Raw genomic sequence first — 11,459 nt, forward strand, 5'->3', positions numbered from 1 at the left:
TTTTTTGATTATCCAAAAAAAATTGTAGTAGCATGAATCAATGTTGTTGTTGTTGATATGATCAAAATAATAAGTGATAGAGATCCATCGTGCGTTGGCCGCGACCAAAAACTTGTCTTAATCAAAATATCATCCTCTTCTTTCATCATTTTTATTAAATACTTTGTGTGGTTCGTTCATATTCATTCTGTCGCGTCCAGATACACACACACACATACTGTCGACAATATTCTATGCATGTGGTTAAATTATATATATCTTGAATGTTTATTTCTCTACGGTTATTGAAGTTCATCATCATCATCACATAATGTGAACCAAATGCTTCCATCATTCATCTTATCGTCGAATCGAATACATTTATCACTATCATCATATGTGTGAGTTTGTGTGTTTCACTTAGAAATTGTTCAACTCGGGCGCCAATAACCCGAATGAACATCATCTTTTCATATACATCTATGTTTGTTGGCCAACTGAAATTGGATAAATTTTTGGTTATGTGAATATGAAATGAAGCATCAATTGCTGTAAGTTTATCAAACTCTGAAAAAATTCATTGTTCCATTTGGCCGGCCATACTTGCCATTGTCGGTCATTTTCGAATTGATTCAAATTGAACACACGATCATCCCATTTTCAAACAATTATTGTCAACACGTGCATTTCTTATTTATCATGATCCAAAACCAATCATCCATTTGATTCTTGAAGTGTAAAAATCCTGCATCTAATTTTTTTTATTTGGAATCGTCCATCGTCAATGTACGTGTTTTTATTTAGTTCTCGTTCATTCGAGTCATTCTGGTTTTGCGATATGTTAAATTTTGACATGGATCAGCAATGATTGTTTTACCAACAGTGTCTTTTGTCACCATATCATTATCATTTCCATAATTGGACATGATGATTGTCGATTGATTTCGAAATCTGTAAATTCTACAAATTTTTTATTTATTTTCTTCATTTATTGTTGTGGGTGTTCGTTTATGAAAGCCCAAATCGGCTACAGCTCATCTTGTGCTCATTTATCCTCCCTCTCGTTAAAACCAATGGTTTAATATTTCCATTGGAAACACCTTGAAAACATTTGGCTTGATAAACTAAATTCGAAACAAAACATGAAAATGTCATCCACCTTATACGATTCGACATCGATGTCATCGACATCAAGATTAAAATGGAAATATTTACATCAATCTAAAAACAGATCATACTATAGCGAAAAACCAACAACAACTAATCATATTCACCCGAAGCAATCCTTAAATAGTGATTCATCAACATTGACAACAAATGGGTCCATAGATAATAAACATCCACATCATTGTATTCGATCATCAGCATCATCATTATTATCGATGCCCATTACATATAAGTGTTCACCACAATCGATACTGCCATCATCTGATCAACGATTAATATGGCAATTCATTGTAAATTTGAATCCTATAAAGAATCTTTATTTGTTTTCATTGCCGCTTTTGTTGATGATTATAATCGCAACGAAGACAGTATCGACCGAAAAGGCAAGTCAATTTGTTTTTTTTCTTAGTTAGGTGATATCCAACTATAGATGTGTACATCACATAATTACATTGATACTAAAAGGCTTATTTGTTTTTATCATCTGTGTATGTTGATATCCTCAATTTGATTAAATCGATTTGGATTTTCAAAGCTGATTTTCAATTTTTTAATTTATTTTAAGCATTAAGTCATTTATATATTTCAACTGAATTATCAAAAAAAGTTATCATATTAATCAAAATGAAAAAGAAATCAATTCGCCGAAACGATATCATATATTTATACACATTCCAAAACATTGGTCTTGTTTGTCAATTTTATTTATTTATTTATTTATATGATGTCCTTATTTAGGCAAAGATAAAAGCAAAAAATGCATGTAAAAATTGTCCTAGGTCACATATCATCATAATTCAATGAAAGAAGAAACATAGTGCAAAGAATTACACTTGAAGATGTTGTCATGGTGTATAGTCATCATTGTGTCGAACAAAACATGAACGAAATCGATAATGAAATATTTCCAACAAAAAAACGTGTCTATTGTGTACTGAAATTCGGATCTAATCTATTTAATGATGATGTTGATGATCTATCAGCCTTGATCCAAATTTTTGTTTTGTCTATTTTTATATAAATATTAATTGTCAAATGAGAACAACAAACTAGGTCCTGGACTAGAATCTTTTTATTTCTTGATCTTGTTTATTGAAAAATACTAAGATTCTTTTTTTTGCAATCAAAGTCGTCGTGTTTTTTTTCTGAAAATAGTTTTTGAGTCGGTTTTTCTTTTTTGTGTTATTGAGCTGACAATTTTTTCGTTTCTTTCTCTATTATTATCACCATTTTTGTTTTTGATTTCGTTTCATCTTTTCATTGCCGACATCATCATTTTTCCCCCTCTCAAATAGCAGTTGACATAGCAATACTATCAATATCTATCAGTAGCAACCAACAATTTTAAAAAACAAATCCAAAGGTTTTTGTATAAAAAAAAACTATAATTTGATTATCACAGACATGATGTTGTTGTTGTTATTCAATTGAAATCAATAAATAAATTGAACAATTTATTAAAACAGCTGCTAATTAATTAATTTAAAGAAATGGACCAATGGCTAATAGGACTGTTGTTTCACGTCTAACTAAACTCTGTTTGTGAAACGTCAATCAAATTCATGTCCGTTGACATCTGTTTTTTATTTTACAAAAAAAAGAAAAAGAAAATAAGAGACACGACTAATCAGTTTGGTCGTTTATTGGTGTTCGGGAAAACATCTCGATGATTTTTTTTTCATTTCATTACCGATTCAAGTGTTGAAATAATTTCACGAACTTTCAACAACAGCACTATTCACATTCTCGTTTGTTGTTTGTTGTCCAGCGGACAACATCAAAACAGTATGTTTGCAACGTTGACGTTGATTTTGGACAACATTGATTGTTTGAATTGTCCAAATGTGGCCATAGGCGATGGCTGTCTCTTCGTTTTTTTCTGTACAACAGAAAAGCTTTAGATTGAATAAAAAAATTCAACGAAAACAGGAAAATCTAACCAAACTGACCAATAAGGACTAAAATTGTCTCTTTTCCATAGCACAAATAAGGCTATACTAAACTATACCGGCTGACAGCCATCATAATTATTATCATCTGCTTTATTGTCCGTTTTTTTGTTTGTTTGTTTGTTTGTTGAGACAAAATGAAAAACCGGCAGAATTTTTTTCCCTGGATTATAAACGCCAGATCCAAACAAACAATGGATATGGTAAATCAAACCGAAACCAGAAAAAATTGTTTTTTTATTATGACCATATGTGTGTGTCTCCAGTCAATGATATTTCGATTCTTTACCCAAAAAAAAGAAATTGATTCCTTATGTAAAAAATTTGAATATTTTCAAAAAAAATTCCAAACAATAAAAGTAAAAGCAATAGATTCAAGAATTGATAGGGATTAGATTTCTTTTTTTTTCTTTGATATTCAAGTCAAACATCTAACATTTTAAAACTAAAAAAAAATGAATCATTCATTTTGATCCATTTATTCATTCAAGATTGTGTGATCGATGAAACTCATTTGCTTTAGTTTTTTTAAGTTTTTATTATTATGTCATAATCATTTTGCTTATGAACGGTTAAAAACTTTGCATCAAGTTCGTTCACTTTTTCTTTTGCTTTTGACGCCATGATTTTTGTTTGTTTGTGTGTGTGTGTGATAGCATATAATCCATAGTGATGTTTTGGTGTCGTTCGGTTTCCGAGCCCATAAATCATGATGATGTCGGTTTGTGTGTTGCATTCTTAAAAGTTGTGGACTTTTTTTTGTTAGATTTGCTGATAAAATATCAGCAATATTATGAAACAAGTAACTCTGTGTATCTTTTTAGAGAGTCGAAAAGAAAAATTTCTAATGTATATGGAATTGTAAAAAGGGTTAAACTTTTTTTTACTTGGTTTATTTTTTTTTGGTCTAAAAGTTTTTTTTAATATTCTGAATTATTATACTTTCTATAAATTTTGTATTAGTCGTTGATAATAATGATAGGATGTTTTTTCTACCTGATTGTTTGTATATTCTTGTAAAAATTGTGTAAATCTATACTTTGTTTATCTCATTATTGTATTGATATGATAATAATGAACAAAATAGAAAAAAAGATGATCAAATTGCATTTTATTTATTATTTGCTCATTTCATGATTAGACAATCTTTATTCATCATACAGCTGCTGCTTTTTAGTTGCCAATAAGATGTGTAATCATTTTATGTCCATCATCATCATCATCATCAATGGATAAGCTTATAAGTCATCATCAGCAACTCTTTGTGATTGGATCCTTTTTTATCATAATGATCAAAATAAACAATGACTGGTTTTTCACATATATAAAAAGAATCTTAAATAAGGTTTCTTGGCATAAAACCAATCTTGAATTCTATTATATTGACTTGATCATTTGCCAGGAAAAAGAATATTTGGAATAATCGATTATTGTTGGTGGTCATTTCATAATCGAAATAAACATCTTTTACATGATTCTTGATTTATTTATATTCAGTTTTTTTTGTGTTTTGCTTTCAATCATGTTGATATCAATTTTTATCATCGGATCATCAAATCAGGATGGAAAATGTCATTACGACTAATATGCTGTTGCTTTTGTTGACATTTTTTTCCATTAGTCATTTTTGTTATTCATTTTACTGACGATGATCGTTTAGATGCTTTTATGTTTGTTGATTGTTTGTACAAAATGTTTCCTTCCGTTTTTGAATTGATTTAAAATGTATTTAGATGTGACAAAGATGTACTATATGATGCTGATTTTATTGTCTGCATACATCAACATCGACAATGTCCGGTTCAAACACATGCCAGTCAATTTTTTCGTGATGACCCTAAATAAATGACTATCTAAGTTTTATTTGGCTTTAGAAAACACATCTTGGATCGCCATCCCGTTTTTTGGTTGGGTTGTTGTTGTTCATATAAAGACCAAGCAACAACAAACAAAAATTTTTGTATACAAGCAGATGGTACTTTTTAAATATTTTCCTTGTCGGTTTAAAAACATTTGCCATTTGACCTTTTATACCATCTACTCATTCATGCCATGTTCATGTGTGCTCAGAACAACAACAATTTTTTGGATAGCAAAAATTGACAAAAAAAAATTTAACATTTGCTTTTGAGGAAAAAAATTGTGTAATGGATTTTTAGTTTTAATATTCAAAAAAAAAAAACAATACAAAATCTTTATTTTAAACATTAAAATTCAGATTCTTGTTGCTTGCTTTTTAGCCATAAAATCTATCACTTTAATTTTGTTAGAAAAAAATGTTGCTACCAGTTGATTTTTTTATTTGGTCATAAGATGTTGTTGGCCAATGGCCATCATTCATTCAAAATTATTGCCTTGTTTTAAACGATAATGATGTAATGGGTAATGATGCTTACATCTTGATGACTTTTTTCTTGTAACTTATTATTTACTTCATATATACATGAATATATGGAAATTGTTTAAGTATGAATGAAATCTTTGTAATGAATAATTTGTCTCGAATCATTTTATTTAATTTTTATATATTAACAAAACTTATGAGAACAAAATATTTTTGTTGTTGTTTTTTTGTGAAAAAAAAACCATTTTTTCTTCTTTTTTAAACCACAAACAATTAATTGTTTTGTTTTTTTTTCGATTCAATCTTATCGATCGAGGCGATTGATTGGTTACAGAATAGAAACAAAGAATTTATTTTTATTATTCATTTTATGTGAAACTTGAGACAATATATGGCTGCCTTTGGTTGACTGGATTTTGTATAATAATAAATAATTCTATTTTCATTCATTTCACATTGACGCCCAAACGATCGACCAGGAAAAATGATATACGAAAAAAGAACAGCTTTACTTTTTCATTATATAATTAACATGAATGATAATTATGGCTGAAAACTTTTTTTCTGAAAAAATATAAATCGACTATCATCATTGTCAACATTTAATGAAAATTCTTTTGAAATGTCTTATCACTTTATCCCGGTTCTTTGAATTTTCATTGATTTTTTTTTGGCAAAATCTTTCCAACTTATGAAATTTTCTATTCATTTTGTGGTCAATTTTCTTGTGTGTGTTATATTAGAATGGAATTGACCAAATGAATGACACATGTAGGCCGCTGTATCGAAATGTGTGTATGTGTGTATTTCCTCCCCCATCTTGTTATGATGATGATGAGGAAATGTTTTCCAAATTGTCTAGCACTGTTGTTGGTATTTAGTTGGTATGAAAAGTTTTTTTTTTGTTGAAACTTTTGCCGAAAGGTGTGTCGGTGTTGACACCGAATAAAAAAAAACTTGAAAATACAATCTATACCTTTTATATCACAATATACCCGATGAAATTATCAGGTTTTTTTTTGGAGTTTTGCAAATGAATATTATGAATTGCCGACACAACACATAATTTTTTTTTCTTTGGTTACTTTTCAGTTGGTGGTGGTGCCAACAAGTCGAATGGTAAAATGTTTCAATGTTCACCTTTTTTTTAATCGTGGAAATTGTTTCTATATGGTTTTTATTTTCTCTAGGCCCCCAACACCACAACCACCCTACACGAGATTGTCTCTTTCAATTTTTTTTCTTTTGTTCGAATTGAAATCGAAATCAATAGAAAGGAAATTACTATATCGAAGGCCGAAGATTCGATAACGAATTCATATAATCGACTTTCAAGTCAATCTATTCCTTTACTTTTACAGACACAGACACAAAGTTTCAAATACAAGTGAGAGACATAAGGCCGATATGGTTATGGTTTGGTATATTCTAAAATATACATTAACACTTATAAATAAAAATATATGCCATATATGGATAAAAATTTATGAACGAATTATAGTTTAGGATAAAATTCTTGAACATTTTAAGTGTTAAACGAAACAACAACAAAAAAAACAATGATTGTGAAGAGAGTTGACGTCCTCTCTCTTTCTTTTACTAAAGCCCGAAATGGTCATCCAATTTAATAAGTTAATACATTTCATCAATGTATTTGTGTGTGTGTGATCAGAATGTCTGATGACCATGTTTTTTTTCAATGGTCGTCACTATGAATTTGGCTTAATTTTTTATTTTTTTTTTTTTTGGTTTTATTAGTTTATGTTGTAGTTTTTTCCGGTTGATTTTCGCATGCATTTTTTTCATTCATTGTTGATTTATTTTCGAAAACCAACCAAAACGATTCGACAACGTTTAATTAGCTTTTTTTGTCCTAACTTTTAAAAATGGTTTAGTTGATGACCGATAGTACTCTCGTAGGTTATTATTGATTGTTCTTTTGTTCTTCAAATGTAATAAATTTTCAGACAATCCTATCAAACCTGTTAGTGTTTGTAGCCCGATGTTATAATTGCATATTTTTTTATCTGATTAAAATAATCTTTTCTGTCGTATTTTGGTCAAAGAATCATTGTTTGTGTAGATCTGGCTAAACTTAATTTAAATTTTTATATTTAATATATTGTCATCCATGCTTGTGTTGTAAAATTTTATGATTTTATTATTTCAGCAAAGCTGTACAATTGAAATTATTGATAGAATAATTCAAAACTCCCATTTTTAGAACTAAAACTCTGATAAATTGCTCTGCTATTCAAGGCACTAACATTGATCATTGTTGATAAACAAACAAAAATCTCCCCAGTGTTATTATATAAAAAAAATTCTGCCTTAACCATTTATCAAAGTCGATGATGATGATAATGATGTATAGTGTCAGTTTTATGGTGGATATTTTTTTGAAATTGAAGGAGATTTTTTTTTGCTCATATGATTCTTGAAATCAAATCAAATTCAATTGATAAATTAATATGATGTTTTTTTTCATCCGAAATTTTAATCAACTGATCGATTGATGATTGCAATCCTTTTACAACCTTATCTCTGTATAAATGATGATGATGATGAAAATAATGTTTACTAGATTTGAGATGACATCATCACTGTGAAATCATTTATTCAATCTATCAAACTAATCTCAATCGATCTACCTGAAATTTATTTTTTTCAATCAAACAATCGATTAGTTTTTTCCCTTTTCCTAATGTCGATTTTTCCACAAAAAAAATCCATTTCCGTATGTCCATATGCATTTTATTTCTTAAAAAAAAACCAAAATATCGGATAGAATCAATGTTTTTCTTTTGTTGTATATTTGATCCATTACGGATGTATCGATCACACACACACTACATTTGTATGTATATCGATCAACTTTACAGTGACAGTAAAGTCCTGATGTTTTGATTTTTTTTTGCTTTGGCCAAGCATTCGATATTTTTTGAATTTTTACATCTCTACTGCCAAACGATCGATGATGATGAGAAATTTTTTATGTTTGTTTTCTTCATATGTGTTCATGTGGATTACTTTTGCTTTCTGGCCAGAAAAGGAAACTTGCCTTTTTGAAATTGCCAAAAAATAGCTAGAAATCGTTTCTGTTTTTTTTTGTTCGTTTTGTTTGATTTATTCCAGCACCATTTATGTGTATGCATACATCCCCAAGAATGGTCGATGAATATATTTGATTCCTATATTTATTTATGATTTTAAAATCAAACAAAACCATTTAAATAGTTTGGGGTTTATAATATTATTTTTACTCGATAGACAAGTTCAAGCCAATTTTTTTGTGTAGTTGATTTAGCTGGTTTACTATTTTAGTGAAAAAGCTATTAGTTGTTGATTTTTTTCACAAATATAGTTTGCTTATAATGATCACCGCCTTTACCATCTTGATGGAAGCTGGCTTTGTATCTGTAATGGTTGACATTACAGATACAAACAGACTGGCTTGTTGCAAGTTGTTGGTTTGAAAAAGATGGATGTTTTTATTCGATTCATTTGACTATTATTAGCCATAATATGAATGAATTCAACAAAAGCATTACCGACCAAAGCAAAATGCCATGAATTCGATTGATAGATAGATTAATAGATGATGATCATCTTTTTTGATTCGTCAATAAATTATAAGCCCATTGTTGATGATCTATCTCTCTGTGTGTGTGAGGGCAAGAGAAAGGGGATCAAATCGGACAAATTCTGTTTACTAAACAAAATTTGATTAGGAAATAATTTTTATTACTATTCATAAAATAAAATTTTTCATTCCATTAACTAATCATTCATTTGCATTTTGATGATTTAATAATTATAGGCTCATTATGACAATTATCCATCAGTGATTGGCCGATCATCCATTCGTAGCAGTAGTAATCGCAATCACCATCATGACCTAAATATCGATAATAATAGTGGCGAAAGTGGTTTAACATTTCTTCCAAATTCAGCAGATTTTAGGAATAAAAATCCTGCCGACAAACGTGGATTACCTAAACAAGGCAAGCAAGATGACCCTTTTTTGGATATTGCCGAAGGTAGTGGTGGACAACATCATCGAAATCCAAACAATCCGAATGAAGATGAAGAAGATGATGATGATGATAATTCTGAAATTGATGGTTCCGGAGCTGGTGATTCGATCAATGATAAACAATCATCTACTACATCATCGACATCAACATCCACTACAACATCGACAACGACAACTACTACTACAACCACAACTACAACCATGAAACCTAGTATAATGTCCACCACTGTTTTTCCACCAAATACGCCCAAATCTAAGATTTGCAAAACTCCTATCGATGATGAAGATTTGGAAGGATCTGGTGATTGTATTGATAATAACGATAGCGATATAGAAGGATCTGGAGGTAAGATTGAAATTTTCATTTTTGAAAAGAACATATTTAACCATATTGTATAAAAAAAAAAATTAGCTTCCCACATAGATCAGGAATCTGTAGCTGTGCCTAGCAGCAGCAGTACGACAGAATCATCAATAGTTGAAATTCCTTCGTGGACAACATCGACTATACGTCCATTGACTACTTCATCATCAACAACCACGACAACTAGCCAACCGTCAATGATGACTCCAAGTGTTGATGATGTCGAATTTCCAGATTATGTTACACCTCCAAAATATATCCCACCACGTGCGCCATCAGCTTCAGCGTCATTCTTTGCACGACCCGGAATTCTTGCAGGTATGTTTTCTGGATTGTTTTTTTTTGAATCTTATCTTTTTTTTCTATAAAATTAGCTGTCATTGGTGGAACCGTGGTCGGATTATTGTGTGCCATTCTGATGGTCATGTTTATCGTATATCGTATGCGTAAGAAAGATGAAGGCAGCTATCCTATCGATAAAACGACCATAACAAAAACTTATCGTGCCGCCCATAATCATCATCATCATGTGAATCATCATCATCCTCTTCATAGTAACAAGCAATATGCGTAATCTGATGATATGGATTTTTATTGTGATGCTTATAAAGCACACATTGAAAAATCACACATTTATAGTGATGAGCTCTGTAATAATTTTCAATTTTCATGCAAACTGTCATTGTGATATGGACACTCCCCTCTTCGATGAATATTATTGCACTACAAAAAAAACAAACACGGATGACAATTTTTTTTGGTTCACTTTCAAGCAAGGCAAACATTGCCATTCTTATCTATTTATTATCATGATCCGAAAACAAATTGTGGCTATAATCTAGGATCGGTTAACCAAAAATACGGGACTATTACTAATATGTTCAGAACGAAAAATTTTATGCGTATCATTATTGTGGCTCAGAAACAAAACTCATATTTCCTGTTACTTGATGATAATCAACCATTCGATTTATTCATTGAATGGCTGAATCTGTATTGTATTTTATAAGACGATATTTTCCTATGCATTTGTATATATCTATCTATTCAAACATGTATCATTTAATTTCATTCTTGATTACTTTGTTTTTTCTCGTAACTATTATTCTCTTTCTGCTGCTTCTATTTTCATCATACACAGGGACAAATTACATCAAGCTTATTGGATACATTTTATTCTTTACTGTTCTGTTTGATATAAAATGATCGCAACCTATTTGTATTTGTAATTAATTTCATTAATGTTATTTGCACAAATCAAGTATTGAAAAGTATTGATTTTTTGAATAAGCCAAAAAACAAGATATTAATATTTGTGTGGGCGTTTTGTTTTTTTTTGTGTATGTGGGTGTAAATATCCTTCATCCTAAGTTTTGTTTTAAGTCTTCTAAATATTAATGAATAAATGTATTTTTTCATTTGCCATATAAAACAAAAATTACGAGTTTTTTTAATTTTTTTTTTTGCTAATTTTTTTAAAAGTAAAATTTTTCTTAATTTTTTTAATGTACATATTGCCATCTATTGTACAAATGTTATCAACTAAAACATTTATTATGACGGGTCAATTTAAAAATAAAAATGTTTTCTGGCATGCGCATAATATTTATTTCTCATTAA

At 29.7% G+C, this 11,459-nt stretch overlaps 1 protein-coding gene across 1 annotated transcript; it reads left to right on the forward strand.

Annotated features, from left to right (window-relative positions):
* Window positions 1-130: 130 nt before the first annotated feature.
* LOC113790563 (uncharacterized) lies at window positions 131-11,442 on the forward strand. Its single transcript, XM_075824700.1, has 4 exons — window positions 131-1,529; window positions 9,260-9,821; window positions 9,888-10,157; window positions 10,214-11,442. The coding sequence occupies exons 1-4, from the start codon at window positions 1,122-1,124 to the stop codon at window positions 10,411-10,413; spliced, it is 1,440 nt and encodes a 479-aa protein (XP_075680815.1). The 5' UTR covers window positions 131-1,121; the 3' UTR covers window positions 10,414-11,442.
* The last annotated feature ends 17 nt before the right edge of the window (window positions 11,443-11,459 follow it).

The sequence above is a fragment of the Dermatophagoides pteronyssinus genome, unplaced genomic scaffold (assembly GCF_027571235.1).
Source record: "Dermatophagoides pteronyssinus isolate colony J.1.1.1.1 unplaced genomic scaffold, Derpt_VIB-CSIC_2022.12 sq0002, whole genome shotgun sequence".
Lineage (NCBI taxonomy): Eukaryota > Metazoa > Arthropoda > Arachnida > Sarcoptiformes > Pyroglyphidae > Dermatophagoides > Dermatophagoides pteronyssinus.

Excerpts from the sequence above, each read along its gene's own strand:
- LOC113790563 (XM_075824700.1), top strand. The coding sequence starts at position 1,122 with ATGAAAATGTCATCCACCTTATACGATTCGACATCGATGTCATCGACA. Across the intron at positions 9,822-9,887 it reads CGATATAGAAGGATCTGGAG|CTTCCCACATAGATCAGGAA; the intron begins GTAAGATTGAAA and ends AAAAAAAATTAG. Across the intron at positions 10,158-10,213 it reads ACGACCCGGAATTCTTGCAG|CTGTCATTGGTGGAACCGTG; the intron begins GTATGTTTTCTG and ends CTATAAAATTAG.